At 39.3% G+C, this 17432-nt stretch overlaps 2 protein-coding genes across 11 annotated transcripts in view; one reads left to right on the forward strand and one right to left on the reverse strand.

Moving 5' to 3' along the window:
* Window positions 1-3382, reverse strand: part of prkcab (protein kinase C, alpha, b) — an 80884-nt gene extending 77502 nt beyond the window's left edge. For all 5 annotated transcript variants that reach the window (XM_026324639.1, XM_026324638.1, XM_026324637.1 and 2 more), the window contains exons 1-2: window positions 3214-3382; window positions 2904-2935 (exon numbers count right to left, since the gene is read on the reverse strand). In XM_026324639.1, the coding sequence (XP_026180424.1) occupies window positions 2904-2935; window positions 3214-3380 (199 nt within the window). In that variant the 5' untranslated portion in view covers window positions 3381-3382. The remainder of the gene's footprint in view (window positions 1-2903; window positions 2936-3213) is intronic.
* Window positions 3383-4560: 1178 nt separating this feature from the next.
* Window positions 4561-17432, forward strand: part of cep112 (centrosomal protein 112) — an 83246-nt gene continuing 70374 nt past the window's right edge. For 4 of the 6 annotated variants that reach the window (XM_026324629.1, XM_026324632.1, XM_026324633.1 and 1 more), the window contains exons 1-8: window positions 4561-4641; window positions 5100-5205; window positions 5410-5600; window positions 5856-6019; window positions 10931-11015; window positions 12739-12816; window positions 16083-16130; window positions 16246-16320. In XM_026324629.1, coding sequence (XP_026180414.1) covers window positions 5106-5205; window positions 5410-5600; window positions 5856-6019; window positions 10931-11015; window positions 12739-12816; window positions 16083-16130; window positions 16246-16320 — 741 coding nt within the window. In that variant the 5' untranslated portion in view covers window positions 4561-4641; window positions 5100-5105. The other 2 variants (XM_026324630.1, XM_026324631.1) reach the window with 2 other exon arrangements.

Below are 17432 nucleotides of genomic sequence, written 5' to 3' on the forward strand. Positions count from 1 at the left end.
GAATAAAAATAAAGAGAAAGCTGCTATCTGGTTTTTAAGCACACAGAAGGAAGCTCTAGTCAGCCCTTAATATTCCCACATCACCTTTCTAACAACTTAGAAGCCAAATCCTCTGCTGGTGAGATATACCTCACAAATGCAACATGTTCATGGCAAAGACATGAGTATATCACAGTGACTGGTGGTGTTGCAGAGTCACTTGTTTTTGATTTTATAGTCTTACCGCTGAGAAGCACTTCACAGAGATTCTATTCTTGGGCACATACACATTCATAACCAGCTAAGTTTGCATTCACAGAAAGAAATATACAACTTGATTTAGAGCTACATAATAGTAAATATTTGAGCTGAAATTTATCTGTACTGTCCATTTTACAGTCCCATTTAACAACAATCTGGTATCCCATGTCTCCATTATAAACAATTACAAAAACCATTATGCATCTATCCCATGAAGAAAAATGCAGTCTGACCATTAAGGCCTCAGGGGTCTTAACTATATGGTATATGGTACATGGTACATATTTTATACATATTATTTGTTTTTCCTTTTCGTGTGCAAGAACCTTACAGATTATTTAACCTTTATGTGCATTGCCAGTAATGCCCATTATAATACTACTGTCATCTTTGCGTTCCTGCCTCCCAGCCTTTTCCATTGCCATCCTTGCCTTTAGCTGCCACAGTATCACATGAGAGAAATGTTACATGAGCAAAGGGGATTTCAATAAGATTTTGATTTCACAGCACATATAGTACACCGTGGTTCCATGTGGAAGCATCATGGGTAATAATACAGTCTAGCATTTTTCTGTTTTTATCTGCCAAATGCCAGCTAAAATTAAAGCGTTCAGTGTTATTTAAATAAACATTAAATATTTCAGTATTCAGAAACACCTGAGCAGGTTTAGAGTGGCTTTCATATTGAAACACTGGGTTATGCGGTCCAGATACCATGCCAACACGTTGCCACTAATTGTTCTCTGAGCAGCTGTTGCCAATGGTCTTCGTTAGGTAAGACCCAGAGAGCTGATAAAAGACACACAGGTTAGTTTGCTGATCAGTCTGTTTTTCTACTCTTCTTGTTTCAGGTCATATCTTCTGAGGAGTAGTACTGGGTGCTGCTTCTCAGTTCTTAGCCATGGCTGTTGGACTTTCTCTGTGGTAGTTTTATTGATGCTTTGAGTTCCTGAGCACTTTAACAGTTTCAATTATTTTTAACAGCGATGTTAATTAGAGGTTTGCTTTTGCTGGCTTCTCTTTCAGGGTTTCCTGGATTTTGTTTTTACTGTTGGAAGGCAGTTCTGGTTTACCAGCTAATAAAGGTAATGGCTTTCTTCTTGATTATCACATTAGGCCTCACACATGCATTTGTTACTTTATCTTTTGCTGTCAATTTTACAGGGTATGGGAATCACTATACAGCTGACTTGCATGAAATGGAGGATGAAGAGTCGCTCTCTGAAAATAAGTGGGAGGCCCCATACAATGAACTGGCTGACCATATATACAAAGATGACAGCAAGCCTTCATTTGCACAGCAGTCAGAGTCATATACACCTGGTGTTCCTGAGGTTGCAAGTCTTGATGAGTTGAGAACCTGGGGCCTGGAGGATTTTGCCAAACTCCTCAGCTTTTCTTTAAGCCCCAAACATGAGCAGAGTCACTCAGCACCACCGCAGCCAGATCCAATCCAACCTCAATCATCACTTAATGTTTCTGCTTCTAACAGCGTGTCTGCCTCTTTGACCAATGCGGAGGACTCTATTCATTATCCTGAGGCCAGTGCTTACTATGATCTGGCACAAATCCCCTCCTTTGAGGCTGTGAAGTCTCATAGCTTTGACTCTTGGCAGCCAGAACCAGTTAGCAGTGGATATGGTTTGACTGACTTTGGTTTTGGTTCACCAAAGTGGGACTATGACATTGAATCCAGTGCAAATGGGGATGACTGGGACGACATTCCACGTCTCATCTATGAGGATGTCTTTGAATATCCCTCTGAAAATACAGTGTCATCTCCCTTGAGTTATGGTGCAATCGCCAATACTACTAATCCCAAGGTGTCTTCAATAGGATATGCCTCCAAACTAGAGGAGCCCTTGCTCCAAAGTTACCCAGCCAATGTTGGACCTAAGCCTGTCTATGTAACTGGAATGGAAAGCTTATCCCCTTCTAGTGTTTCTGAAGGAGAGAAACCTCACAAGAGTAAAGAAAGCTACCAGCTACATACAAACTCCTCTTGGGTTCCACAAAAGGTTACTGCCACCCAAAAAGTAGAGGTTTCCATGGGAGGAAGTGAAGAAATTCTTCCACTTCCCAACTACATTCAGCCCAAAGATGGCTATGAGCAAGCTGAGTCAAGAATCCTCAAAGGTAGGGCTACCACTTCAACTCAAACCCTAAATGCTTATGAACAATCATTGACTAATCATACTTTATCTTCCAGAAACAAGTGGTAACTAAGATGGATACCAGTGAGTAACAGGTAAAGGATTCAGTTATTCTTAATGTTTTAATGTAACTGTCTTCTAAAGATTAACTTTTCTTTCTTACAGAATGCTATGCCCTGTGGAGAACAATCAGAATAAAACTTTAAATTTAAGATATTTGCTGTTTGGTCTTGGTTTTTATTTCTGAGCTTAGATCTGCAACCTTGCACAGTATTTGCTCATGGAGTCTCTTTAAATGTAATTGCAATGGAGGTTACACCAGACTGAACTGCACTTCATGTGAACGAGAGAAACTGCATAATGAACATTAGCCTAACTGTGCAACTTTCAGTGAAATGTGGTGCTTTAAGCACTGTGGGTGATGTGCATCTATCCCTTGGGTCAAAAATCATGTCAGACTATATTGATACCTTGATGCTTCCAATAACAATAAACATGCAAGCAGTTTACCTTGGCATTGAAATCCTTGTTTTCCAAATCCCCTGCAACAAAAAGCATATGTTAACTAGTTGCTCTATTCTGCTGCAGAAATGTAATGCACTAAAGAATGCCTCTGATATGACCATATAAAAATGCACTTTTTTTGGTTTCCTGGGATATCAAGGACCTGTCACATCTATAATATAAACATAAATATTAAGCTTACTGATGCATAACATATCTATGGGAAAAATATTCTGTCCTAACACCTAATTTAAAAGTGACAAATTGTGCCTGCATCAGCTGTCCAAACAGGAAAGTGTGAATAAGGAATGCTTACCATATGAAATCTGTACAATGGCTGCAGAACGTCGGCTGCTTGAAAAACCTCGCAGTAAATTTGTGGTTTTTCACTTCATGCACGTTTTTCTGCCGCAAAGCACCTTTGCGGGCAAATCGGTTCCCAACCCCAGCAGAATCATTGTAATGTAAAAGATGGTCAGCCATAATAAAACAAAACAAACCAAAAAAAAAAAAAAACTACACAGCCACAACTTAGTGCTGTCCCGACCGATCTCTGTGAGGTTCTCGTCTCTTCACAGCTCTTAACAAGTACTGCTGGAGAGCTCTTAGCGCACGCCTCCCCTCTGCCTGAGCCACAGCTGAGCGCTTCTTTTTCATTCAAGGTGACGTCGCTGAAGTCTGCCTTTGGGTACTGTGGGAATATTTCAATTCGGCGCACGAAGTAGATAATCAGGCTGTGTTTTTTGGTTATCGATGCATGTAGGCATTTACTATCTGTTGACTCTAGGTCATGGCATTTCGTTGCAAAAATTGTTTAAAGTTCTATGATGTTGTGTAGATGACACTGTCACTTCACAATACCAATACATAAATGTGCACCCAAGTAGCCAGGATTAGTAATAGGCTACTTATTTTTTATTATAGACTTTATAAAATACAGTCGAGTACCTGCAAAAAGTTACAATTAATCACAATGTTGCACTTTCCTCAAGCTTCTTTTGTAAGAAAAAAAGTGTTTCATTTGTAGTTTTCCTTAAGCGGCAATGAATGAATGGTTTCGTTTTTCTATAGTTGTAGAGTTAGTTTTTGTAGCTCGATTTTAATTGTAATAGGCTACTATTATATTGGTGACTTTATATATATATATATATATATATATATATATATATATATAGGTGAGTATATATGTCCAATTACACCAAAACGCTGGAAGAAGAACATACGAGGAGCACTTGAAGGTGACATGTCCTTCCATCCGAAGCTGAACCGTCTATAAGTGTTGTGCGCCATCATGTGGACTGTGTTGCGGGTTCTTATTAAGCTGATGATCATTTCAGAGAGTGGTCGAAATACCACAAACAAGGACAATTTCGATAACCGATTCACTCTCTCGATTGTGGCAGCTATCTACTGTAACTATTTGCTTGTTAAGGAGTAATTACAGATATCTTTTATGAAACACGATGATTTAAAATCACGACCGAAACCAGAGTATAATAGAGTATTTAATAAAATATATTGACTCAAAACAAGCTGAGAAGAAAAAAATAGACGACTTTCAAACGAATGAGCCAATATAATAAAATACAACTTGCGTTATGATGTTTAGCCATACTGTTTATTAGTGTAATAAATTGTTTCTATGGCAACAGAAAGACGCCGCGTCGCCAGGGAAACCGGATGTGACGTTGTGTTGGGACCCCAAAGTTTTGAACCATTTTGAGCGGCGGAATAATTGCACAAGGTTAGTTAGTTGCTTTTAAGACCACAGTTAACTCTTTCACAAACAGTGCGACCTTCTTAGCATTTCATTGGTATGTTCATGTAGCGTTAAGCCTGTAAGAAACACAGGTTTGTTGTAGTCGGCTAGCTAACGCTTAACGTTAGCTAGCTCCATCATGTTTGCCCCAACAAGCTAACTAATTAACGTTAGCTACTTAGTCGTAAAGCTGTGTCAACTAACTAGATTATCATCACTACTAACGGTATGTACTTTTTATGACATGTGATGCCAGCATTACGTGACACGTGATATTACTCTGTTTCATATAGCTCTGCCCTGAAACTGCGTGATTAGATCAGCTATAACCATAGGCACTTTGTAACCTTTAACGTTAGAAAGCTAATGTAAGCAATGCTTCTCGGTGGAGTAGTTAGCGTTACTTATTGTTAGCCGTTGTAACAAATTAGTTATCCCATCAGGACACCATGAGCAAACATGAAGACTCATGGCAGAGGCTGGACACTGAGTTTGACCATTTTCTCTTGGACATGAAGCCATACGTCCTTAAACACCCAAACAGAACAGGTGAGATTTCATTGAATCGCTGTACACTTCATTAAATATTACTGATGTAGCACATTTTAAATCGTTTAATTGCCATCTCTCTCTTTTGTGTTTTGTGCTGATTTAAAAACAGATCATTCAATGTAAAGCCATATGATGTAACTTAATTATATAATAGAGTTGTGACATCATTTTCCCTGTACTTCTTTTTTGCAATGTTGTCAGAGCGTCAGCGATGTGCCATATGGATAAAGAAGCTGTGTGACCCAGTCACATGCGGTTCAGGTCTCATAGATCGTAGGAACCGCAACTTGTATGCCCGTTTGCTCCTTCACATGCTCAAAAGAGGGGTCCTGGAGGCACCTTTCACTAGCAAACCAGAACCTGGCAACCTCAAGACACTTCCAACCTACATGGTAAAAATAACTGTAAAAAAATATTCTTGTGTTGGCATTTAGTAGTGGCACAACTGTCTTGTTTCAAAACACATTTCCATCTTCATCTGTGGTACTGAACTTCAGAAATGCTCTTACAGCTAAGATTATTTTGTGACGTTTTATAAAAGCAACTGAAACTAATTTACAAAAGGCAGTGTAGTTGGAATCTAATGTAGTTGTAACTAGTTAAATATATTATCTGTGCATCTGCTGTTTTTGAATTTTATTTGCTAGGCCATCTACTTTGGTGAACCACTGAGTGGTCAGTCTTTGGAGCACAGCAATGCAGGTCTGCCTGACTGGGTTACAGGAGAGCTGGGTGGCTATACTGATGACAGTTTGGCTGTTGGTCTGCTTAAGGATAGAACCAGTTCCACACCAATTGCAGCTCATCACAGGTACCTTTCCTCTGTATAGCACTGTGGACAAACGCAGGGTTAGCCTGAAAATGTACCTAAAGAAAACATAGGAATGGCATTTAATCATTTGGCTTTATTGTGTTTTATACATTTTTTTTGCAAGCCACTGCATTGTACATTGTTTTTGGAGGTGTGCAAAATTGAATTGGATTAGTTTGTTTCCAAAACCACAAACAAGCAGAAGTTAATTGATATTTTAATTATCTCAGCATCATCGATTTGATCATTTTTATGGACCAGTGCATGATAATGATATGAGTCAGATCTTCTGTAACATTTTAATACTGAGTTTGTTGCTAATACAACTGTTTGCATACAGCTGATATTTTTGATCACTGCCATTCTAGATAAAAAAGCTCTCCCTCTTCTGTAATGGACATGATCGAAATTTCAAGTAAGAAAACAGAATGTGATTTACATGTTGATTCATGATCTCACCTTCCTAATTGGAAGTGTAATGTATTCTCATTTAGCCCTAAAAAATGTTTATTAAAATTGCAGTAGGAGTTTCTGCATCACATTTAAGAGGAAAAAGTCAGAAACGGGAATTCTTGTATGGTATTATGTTTCTGCACATACATAGAGTATGTTGAAAAGAGTTCTTCCCTTGTTCTAGCTGGTGACTTCATTTCTCTGATAAAAGGATTCAGAAAAACGTTTTTATCAGATATAGAAGATACTGCACATAAAACATAAGATATTTTTATCCAAGGATTTTTTAAAGCTCTTTTACCAGACTGAAAACAATGAACCTCACTGTGAAGCTGGATACACACAGCATTTGTGACTGATTGCCTATCATATTTGCTCAGCAGCGTTATCTGAGAAGCTGAAGACATTGCCAAGTTCTTGCATCAGTCTGCATGAGCTGTCCATTCTGAATTTTCAAAGAGAAATATTTCAAAACAGAATGAGAGGACGAGAAACCTCACATATTATCTACCTTTCCTCTCTATACTTTCACAGTTATTGAACCTGAGGTTTAACCCCCAGAGAGGAGCAAGGAAAGTTTAGTAGCTAATTAGCTTACCTCTGTTTCTTAAATAGATTTTATTGATTTGCTTTCTTGTATCACTACAAGCTAAGTTCCTAAACATAACTATATATATATATATATACAGTACAATATGAAATATATATATATATTTCATATTGTACTGCTTGATTAAAACACTTTCACTGACCCTGGCTCATGTGCTACTCAGGCGCATGTGCACACACATAGACACATGTGAGGTCTTTCAACATATCTCAATCACAAAATCATCCTTGTTGGCTCAGGGATTTTTAATCTGACTGCAGGCACTTCAGTGCCTTGACAAAGTGGTGTTGGTAATGGCTCTGGGTTTTTCCATTTGCAATTAACATGGAAAGGCAAATTACAGGCCAGTGGCTTGTTATGCTCATTTACATAATAAAAAGAGATTACTGTAAGTGTGGTAAAGAGAGCTTAATATCCACCAGGGCATTGTGTAAGAAAGAGTACAAGCCCTCTGCTGCCATATTTAACACGCACACTGTCAGGATCTGAAGAATATTTGATTTAGAGAAAATCATCATTAGGTCTTGTTCTTTTGACAGCTGTCAAAATTGAGCTTTCTTTATTCACCTCATGAGCCACTAACTGACACTATATTAATTTTAATATTAATCATGTAAATTCTCTGTTTTGCATTGATTAGATTTACTAGAGGCTGTTCTCGTTGCATAGACATGTTTTATTAGACAAATTAAACTTTTTTTAAATTACCAGTGGCATCTTTGTATGACCAAAAGCTGAACCTGTTTGCGTAATAGATGCTGTAGCTTTTTTTTCTTTTTTTTTTTTTTAACAAGTGGTTCAAAGCAGTGGGGCTTTCTATAAGGTACAACCATTCCTCCCTTCAGCTATAAAGGGATTTTGTGGGGAGTACTGCTGAGTACCATAGTGTCTGATTTGGATAAGACCATGAAAGACATTCAGATCATAGTCTAAAATCCTGATGGAGAAAATTAGCCAGACCAAGAGTCCTTTTATGTGTCTTTCTCATTTAGATAAGATTAAATGGAGGGAACTCATCTGACTCTCTTGCTGTGATGTAGCAATATTTGATCTCACTCGCCATTAGTCAGGTGATGATCAGGGTATTTTTTAGCTTGTAAAACTGTTAAGTCCAATTCAGGTTTTAGCACAAACAAGGCATAGTTGGCATGATTTTTCTGATATTTTACGCAGTTACTTATGTCTCGGACAGAACTGGATATGCTGTAATATGTTTGTATGCATTGTTTAACATATGTCGTTCAGCCTCATTGTTCTGAAGTGCCCTAAGCAAATTCCACCATGAAGTGCTGTTCCTAATTTAGCCACAAGATAGAGCCACTGCTTTGTCTATAGCACTACTTCGGTCCGAGAAATGCTGTGGGAAAGCAGCGCCAGTCAGTGAGGGTCAAAAGATCATACAAAACCGCTTTGATGATTAGGCATGTTCACTGGTTTTTGCTTTGCTACATGTCACTTTGAGCTCATGGGAGAGTGATTATAAGAAAAGATATGGTGTGTGGGTGTTGGCTTTGACACCACTGCCAGGGTCAGGTTCATTGCTGAGTTACAGAGCATGTAGTTTTGGCTTTATCTCTTTGTAACACTCTGTTCCCTGTCTCATAGCCTCTATTTTAGGCCCCTTTTTCTAATTTTTCTTTGTGTTTTCTTCTTGTCTCTGACCTTCTTTTGTTTTCCATCTGTGTGCTTTTCAATGACATATGATAACCTTTAACCCTCCTCCTTGTGCGACAATAACGTCCTTATAAATGTATGAGTGAGCCATTGATCTTGGTGTAAATGCCTCATGTCTCACTCACAAGCCAGAGTGTTTTAACTGATCTTGCCTCCAGGTGCTGTTAGGTTATGATGGGGGCTGTGCAGCAGCAGATATTTGTGTCCCAAGGTCAGGCTGCTTTGAGAGTGCCTGAGGCTGTGAGACCCAGGACCACTGGTACTGCACCTGGAGGTCAGGCTCGGCTATGAATGTCAGGTTGCTTTAATCAGCCAAGCTGCAGCTTCTGAGGCACTATGTGGTGTTCTCATTTTCTATGAGTGTGTGTGTGTCTGTGTGTGCGTGTGTAGCTCTGGCCTGTCTTGCCACTGCTTTGATCTTTGGGCCTCAGACTCCAGACACATCTGATTCAATTATCCTCATCCACCTGTTGACTTAGAGACCTAAGACTGCAACCCTTGGCCCCCCTCCCCAGCTTTCATAGCTATATATGTTTGCACATGCAGGTGTGCACATACAAATCAGCATGTGAGAAAGAAATACTCTGCAGGGTTTTATTTGAAAGTTTTGCTCATAATCAATTATAAACTAATGAACTAATAATAAATCCCAAACAAGATTTTGGCAGTATTCTCTCTCTATTCTCGCTCTTCCTGAATTTAAAAAAAAAAAAAAAAATTCTTGTTTATGGGTCTGTGAGAAACACCGTATACTCCTCAATTGTTGCCAGATTTTGCTGAACTGTAACTTGAAAACAGTTGCATCAGCACATTGACGCTGCTCAGGCCAAGTCATTCATTTCTAATATACAGGGCATGTCACCTAGAGACTTTGTGGTATGTAAACTGAGATTATACTGCTTTATAACATTAACTGTACATGTACAGCAACACAATGTAATTATTAGATGTTACTATACAGGGCTCCAGAACAGCTGTTTTATGTGTAGATATTATATTTCTTCAGGCCATCACACACTCTTCAATGAATCAAACATGAACAAACAAACCTTCATCCATAAAATCCTGGCTTTCACTGAGGTACTTCTCCAAACCCATTGAAAACACTGGTTATTATGTAGAGGTAGTATCTATGGTTGTATTTTATGTCTACACAACTGTCCGTTCTTCTCCACAGAATCTTATTTACTTTACCAATGTCTATTTATCAAAATCACTCTGATATAGTCAAATAACTGATTTATTAAAAGACAAGAGCAGGCATTATTTTATTATACTTTAATCATGATGTCCTACTGAGCACAGTCAACTCTATGAGAGAGCCTTGAGAACAAAATGTGTATGTACAGCTTCACAGAAAGACAATTCAGTCATCACAAAAAGTAATTAAGTGCACACTTATTTAAATATTAGGAAAAAAGAATCTTAACGTTCCTCAGATCTTTACTGGATCTCCATTTAGACTAGATACAAATAGAGAATTTGTATGTCATTTCTTTGCACAATTAAAGGTAAAACCGCTGGGTTCCATTGATTAAAAGCTCTCTATACAGCTCTATATAAAGCAAATTAATACAACACCAATTAAATAGTACATAGAGCCATTTCAGCCAACAATTCTTGTAGACTTTTTTTTTTCATTTGTGTTTTGCCATATCTTCCTGTTCTCTCTACCATCTTCATTCAGGGTTGTTAGTGTCTTGTATGCGTGTGGTTAATGAGACTGTGAGCTAAGTTATGTGTGTATGCATGTGTATGTAAACAAGGCAAAGTGAAAATGAGAATTATGCGTTGGTGTAGATGTGCCAATGAATATAAGTGGTTTCCCTGTAAAACTGCTTGTTTAAACCACTATGGACTTGATGAGGGACAATGATTGAGGTGTATGATTATAAAAAGATTGTACAAGCCATAGGCTGGTGCCCTGTGGGCTGTGCATGGAAACAAACTGATGTATAGCAGAGACGTTTATTGTTCAGATGGGATGAAATGCAGACCACAAACCATGCAACCAATGCCAGATGTTGATCTGTCTAAATAGTGAGGCAGGCTGCCTACGCAAGCACATTCACTTCCAAACAGAGACAAGAGCAGGCTCAAAGTACTTGTGTACACATATTGTAGGTTAGTCTCACTTTTCTTTTTGTTTTTCTCTCTTGCCTCCTCTGTTCTAGGAGAAGGCTGTATGAGCAGAAGACCTTATCCCGACACACAGCCTCCAGTCCACTCAAGCAGTCACCCAGACATGATGCAAGAAGGGTTAGTGAATCAGTGTACTTCAGACGATAAACTCAACTTCTGGACCTCCCTGGCATACATGTCTTTATCTACAAGTTTTTTTTTAGATTTTCATAAGGTAGCTGTGATGATATATTGAAATAATAATAATCAAACCTTCTGGTGCCTGTACAAATTTTAAATACAAATTTAATGCAAATACAAATTTTCAAATACAATTCTTCCTTAATGTTCCTGATCCAATCTCTCCAGGATGCCCATGAAAGAAATTCCCCAAACTCATAAGTTGCTGGTGCAAGCAACAAAAATAACTATAACTATAACTAATAGATGTGATTACAGCTCATTTAACAGTAGCATAACTTCAGCAGCTAGTTTATGGATGCCTAGTTTAAACTAATGCAGTCTAACACAACAGCAGTGTCCAGTTTTAGTGAAAACTATTTTCGAGAGGTGTTGATTCAACAGTATGATCATTTAGACTGTGGAAGGCTGCAATTTGTAGTGCTGTTGAACTGCACTTCATTTCACTGAGAGAGGTTTTCAGTATTTTGTGTAAATGTATTAATTGCCATAAATCCATGTCAGCTTGATACAACACAGCCCAAAGACATCACAAACTGCTAAAACTAGTGAAGTCTAATGTAACAGTTCTACAGTGAATAAGGTTAAAAAAAGATTTCTGTGTATAGGTGTGGCATGGCTGTTAACATTGGACTGGATTAGATTGTACAGGCTTGTCTAATTAAGTAACCACTGTGCATGTATAAGTCAATGTACAGTTCATTGGCAAAACTATCTGTGGCCAAAAGCCATCTGAGGCAATTTATACTTATCAGTGTCCAACACAATGCATTGAATTCTTGGTGTGATACAGACACTGTGACACGATACTCTCAACAGCCAGTAACCCGCATACTTAGCATTCCTAGTTATTGAGATGAAACGCTTACTGTTTGTTTGAGGGTGAGGCTATGGTACTTTAAAACCTTTTTAATCAAAAGGGACATTTAATTCGAAGCTATTCCATTCACCAATTTCTTTGTGTCAGTGCAGTTTGGCTGAAGTACACCCAAGGTCCACACTCCACTAGATCCTAATCAAATTCAACATCTCACTTTTCTTTATCACTCTCAATTCTATTAGATATTTCCACAATTTCAACCTTGCTGCCCAACCTTAGCTTGGGTAAACTGATCTTGTATCAACAGAACCCCTGGAAACGTATGATGTATACAGTTTAAAACAAACCCAGAGACCTGTTGCAACAAAAGACTGGGTAAAACAAGAATGACATACAGTGTAGCTGTGTAGCAGCAATATATGCCCCATTACTGCGTGACAGAAATGATGTGGAACAGCCAAACATCTGGAGTTCTGTATGTGAGAGGGGGGAGAGCGAGGAGCTAAGGCTAGAGAGATTGAGATAACATGAGACTAGAACAATGCTAGTGGAGGAGAACACATGTGGGTGCATATCTCTATAATATATATCTTAAAGCTTTTTTAAGACCTATTTGCTCTTGCCAGAAAAGAAATTATATTGTGTCAAAACAATAAGCTCTATCTTTGTCTGCTGTTCTCCTAATCAGAGCATATTGCCAGCCAAAGTCAAAAATCATTTAAATTTCCTACAATGTATTTATCACTGTTCTTGCCCTAATTTGGGCAAGAACAGTGATAAATACAAATCCTTTGTGTTTTTGTTGCTTACCTGTTTTTTCGCTCTACTTTTCCTCATCAGGTGGATGCGGGGCTGAAGTCTGATATGTCTCCTGATGACAGTGACCTGGAGGCTCGTCTCAACAGCTGGAACCTTGGGGTGTGTCCAGGAGCATGCTTTGAGCTTCAAGATGCTGCAATTCACCTGTAGTCACAGTGGCTCTGAAAATTTGAGCTCACCAGTAAATATATATCAGTTGTGCAGTGATGATGCGTTAGCAGTGTTGCTTAGGTATAACTGAACAAAGGGTAAAATTTATTTCCTTTAGGTCCTGTTGTAGATGTGAGGAGTGGGAGAAGTGTTGTGTAAACTGAGCATTCAAAGATGTGTGTACCGCTCTTAGCCCTGTAGCCCTGTAGCCCTGTCTTGAGTGCACCAGCCCAGTGGTTGATAAGCAATCTGCCCTAATGTCTTGTATTCCCTTATTTATACCCTATCCCTTCACCTGCATGACCCTGAGCCTCTTTCTTTTTCATGTGATTGTTGCTTCTGTAATTTCTCCCACATTATACATACTTTTTTTTTTTTTAAAGAAAAGCTGCTTTGTGCCTTTTCAAATTTTTTTTCAGCAGTTCTGTCTTTCTCTCTCATTCATACCATCAAGCTTTCTTTTTTAGTATTAGGGTAATCTGAGGTATCTATCAGCAGACGTGAAGTTGCGTACTATTCCGCTCTCCACTCCTCTGTGTTGAGATGCTGATAAAAGGCATTGCTTGGCAACACTCCCCGGAGCCTGCATTTTTCAAATCAACAGATGTTTCTTCACAGACACACACACACACCCTTCATGTTTACAAAGGTTTTATAGATGCACTGCTTCAGGGTGCACGGCTCCTATAAAATTCCAGCAAAATGGAGCTTTATCCTGCACATCTTTAACTTGACTAGTCTATTTTTGTTTGTTCATTTCACATCTAATAGAATATACTCTCTGTAGTTTGCATGGTGGACAAATTGGACATCTCTAATAGCAGTGTTAGAGCCAGCCAGACTAACTCTTTTTCTGTTCTATACAAAGAATTAGTCTGAAATCTCATTGGTTGAGATCGATTTCCAGGGGGTGGGGCAATGGACACATTCGACCAATCAGAGAAACGAATGATAGGACATGAGCAAAGCAACAATGACACCAGTGAATGGCGTGTTGTAGTAGAGATGTACTGCAAGCTAGTTGTCGTTTTTGTTGTAAAAACATGAGAATACATGGTGTTATCACCAGTTCTGTGCATATTTTTGAACGGCGCAAAAGCAAGTTGTAGAAAGATTTGCAGACTTGGGACTGGCATTGAACAGCGTTAAAACGAGTTAGTGCGTATGTACAATGCTTGTTTAAATCTGATTGGATGACCGGAGCATAAAGCCCACCCCATTGCAGATTAACGGTTGTAATCGAGGCTGGACGAAAAGACTCTCTATGGCTGGGGTTCCAGACCCACATTCTTTTGCTAAGAAAGTAGTGGATCTGGCTGGTAAGGCTAGTTGAGTGTTACAGTAAAGATAAAGATACAGATAATACACTGGCCTGTCTGTAAAGAAAAACACAGACAAAGTAGATAGAATTGCATAAAAAGTGTTTTTTTATTTCATGCAAAACAGTTTAATTGTAGTTACTGCCACTTGACCTTCCATTGTCTGTGGTAAGATGGGCGTGCTGACAGCTTGCTCAACACTAGTCCGAAACTAGAAAGCTATCAATCACAGTATGTTTGTTTGGCTAGAGAGCCAGGCCTTGTGATGTGGAATGTTGTCCCTCTTCTGCGTCCGTCCATCCATCCACGTCAGGTTCCAGTGACACAGGATGCTTTGCCAGCTGTGAGGCTGGACAAACATTTGCTCACAGGAGTATGTGTGTGGGCACGTAGAGAAGAGCATATGAACACACACACAGAATGTGCATACACGTATGCAGCAAGTCCAAGTTTAGTATCACATTGTGCCAGCATTACACCACAGCATTTAGTCTACATGTCTTACTTGCTCTGTGGGCCGTGCTCAATCAAGTCTGATGACTAGCTGTCTGCTGGTATAAAAAGAAATCCCATTCTTGTTTTTAGCCTCGGCACTAGCTTAGAAGGATATTGATTGATTCATCACTTTTTTAAGCCATTGCCAAATTTAAATAGCAATTCATCACACATTGGCAGTAACCGCTGGTGCTGCTCTGTTCTGACTATATTGAATGGTCTGTTCTGGCACTGACTATATTGACTGACACATGGTCTTTCTGTGTGTGCATGTTGACAAAAAAAATCTGCTTGTGATCCAGCCGGATGTCATCTTTCGTTAGGGCTTACAGTATCTTGGCTAACAAACTGTCTGGCATGTTTTTACCTGCATTGCATGGTCCGGAGGAAGAGCTGCTTTCATCTGTTTCACCTGTTGCTAGCTTGATTGTGATTTTAACCTTGTACAGTAGCTTCAGCTATGTTAGTCCCAGGCTCTGGGTGTATCAGATCCTCTCATTTCATTTAGGGTTAGCTTCATGTTTGTTGTACCACCTTACAACATAAAATCCTTTTCTGCCATTGAATGAATCCTGTAATTTACACCCTCCTCCCCCTTCTCTTCTTCCTCCTCCTCCTACTCTTCCTCATTGTTCTCCTCCTTCATCTCCATGTTGAAGAGGTTAGTACCAGAACTGTTTACTAGGTGTCATTGCTGACATCGCCAAAGTCAGCTCTTTTTCTTTGGAAGATCATGATCTTGCTGCTAGTTGGCAGCCCCTGCAGACAGCCCCAGTGCACGAGAGAAAAATGCTGTATGTCAGTGTAAGTTAACAAGAAAGTAATGGGGTCATAAACAAACATCAGTGGAAGGAAAATATCAGGTTGTCAAGACACTGATTTTTTTTTTTTGCAGTTTGTGTCACAGTTATTGAGCTACATTGATGTAATGCTGCAGAGTCACTTGGACTGTGACCCTTTTACTCTCCGGTGGTTAACCGGTTTGCTCTTTTTTTTCGTACCTTCTGTTCCTTGTTATAATCAAAGGACACAGTGTTTCACAGTGAGGATGCATAGCCTACACTTTTGTTTCACCATGTGACAGTATTTGGACTGGGGATAGCTTACGGATTATGGGTCCTAAGTGTTGACAAAAGAACCATGTCGGGAACGTAAAGGGGACCTGAGAGCGGAAACTGATCCGGCCACACACACAATGCCTTGAAGTAGCCTGACGCATTCTCTCTTTCTAAACAGACGAGTTGACGGAAGAGACTTAAGCCACAGCACCGGGCTTTTGATGTGCTTCCCACATTGTTTATGACAAACTGAGGGTGGAGGTTAGAATCTGGTAGTAGTAAGGCTTTGTTAGGAGAGGAAGAAGAGGAAGAGTGGTCTAAAGTTTTCTCTTTACTCTTTCAGATTGAAAACCCCAGGTATTTGCGAGAAAATCCCATTCCGTTGTCTCCGGTACGTTGTCAGAGTGTCCATTGTGGGTTTATATATTGTTACATAGACAAATATGATGTCTTTGAACTTTATGATTTACTTGTCAACTAATCTCTTTATTCTTTCTTCTCTGTAGATTTTTAAGTCAAGCTTTGGGAAGAACAGTGCATTGGCTGATGATCAGGGCCTACAGCCTGTACAGAGCAAGGAGGTATGCACCACAGTAAAGCTCTTTATATATCCCAGTAGTCCCTGGAAGCATCTTTCTGTGATAAATATCAGAATATTTCAATAATTCCAATGTCATTTCCTTGCATATTGAAAAGTAGTATGTTATTTTTGAGACTGTGCTTTATATCCATTCTATTAAGCCTTAAATCCTTGCTACTCACATTCAGTGGCCTCAGTGTTTGCAAGTGTTGAATACATACAGAGGCTGGCACTCCCTTGGCTGCTTTATTGCATTAGACACCCCCACAGCCATGTACATACATCCTTGTGCATGGTCTGTATTGTTGAAATGGCCGAGGCAAGCATTCCTCTTAGAAGACAAAAATAATACAGGCTCCCAGTGATGACAGTTTTTTCCTTATGTGGATTTAAGCTGAAAATCCCATTCTGAAAGCATGCTTTGAAGTCCCCTCTGCACCTCCCTGCTTTTCCCGAACCACCACTCATTCCCTCCACCAGTCGCTTTTACTCGCACTGTTAAATATAAAACTGAGCATGACTTGGCTGTAATAGCCATGGCTTTTCATGTCTGCTCGGGGAAAGCGCTCCAGACAGTCAGAGTGACTTCAGCAGGAGAAGGCTCAGAATGGAGGGGAAAAAAGAGCAAAAAAGAAAGTGAAAGGAAGAGACATGATGGACAAGAATGGTCTTGCTTATTGACCTGTCAAAAACAAAGACTGTGACTGCTGAAAAAGGATTCACATGCGTGGACACTCACTCTTGTACGCATCATTCCAGTCAGCCAGTCTACCTGTGGGCTGATATCGAATGTACACCAATACGAAAACATTAAAGCAGTGTCCCATGCTGTTTGATCCTGCCTCAGACTAGCTCACTGGCTTTATACAGCTGTGTGTGGTAGGAATATAAATTTATCATATCTCAAAAGACCATATTTAACCCCTAAACTAACTTTACTTTAGGTATACCTGTGTAAAGTAAACTAATGCAATACAATTCAGTAGCTCTGTAATAAATTTTAATGTTATAAGGTTAACATTTAGCCAAGCAGTAAGAGATTAGCGAAAGACAGAAAATGGAAGAGAGCAAAGTTCTTTGTATTTCTATTGTATGGGCTTTATGATAGGATAT

This window comes from Mastacembelus armatus, chromosome 8 (genome assembly GCF_900324485.2).
Source record: "Mastacembelus armatus chromosome 8, fMasArm1.2, whole genome shotgun sequence".
NCBI classification, from domain to species: Eukaryota; Metazoa; Chordata; class Actinopteri; order Synbranchiformes; family Mastacembelidae; genus Mastacembelus; species Mastacembelus armatus.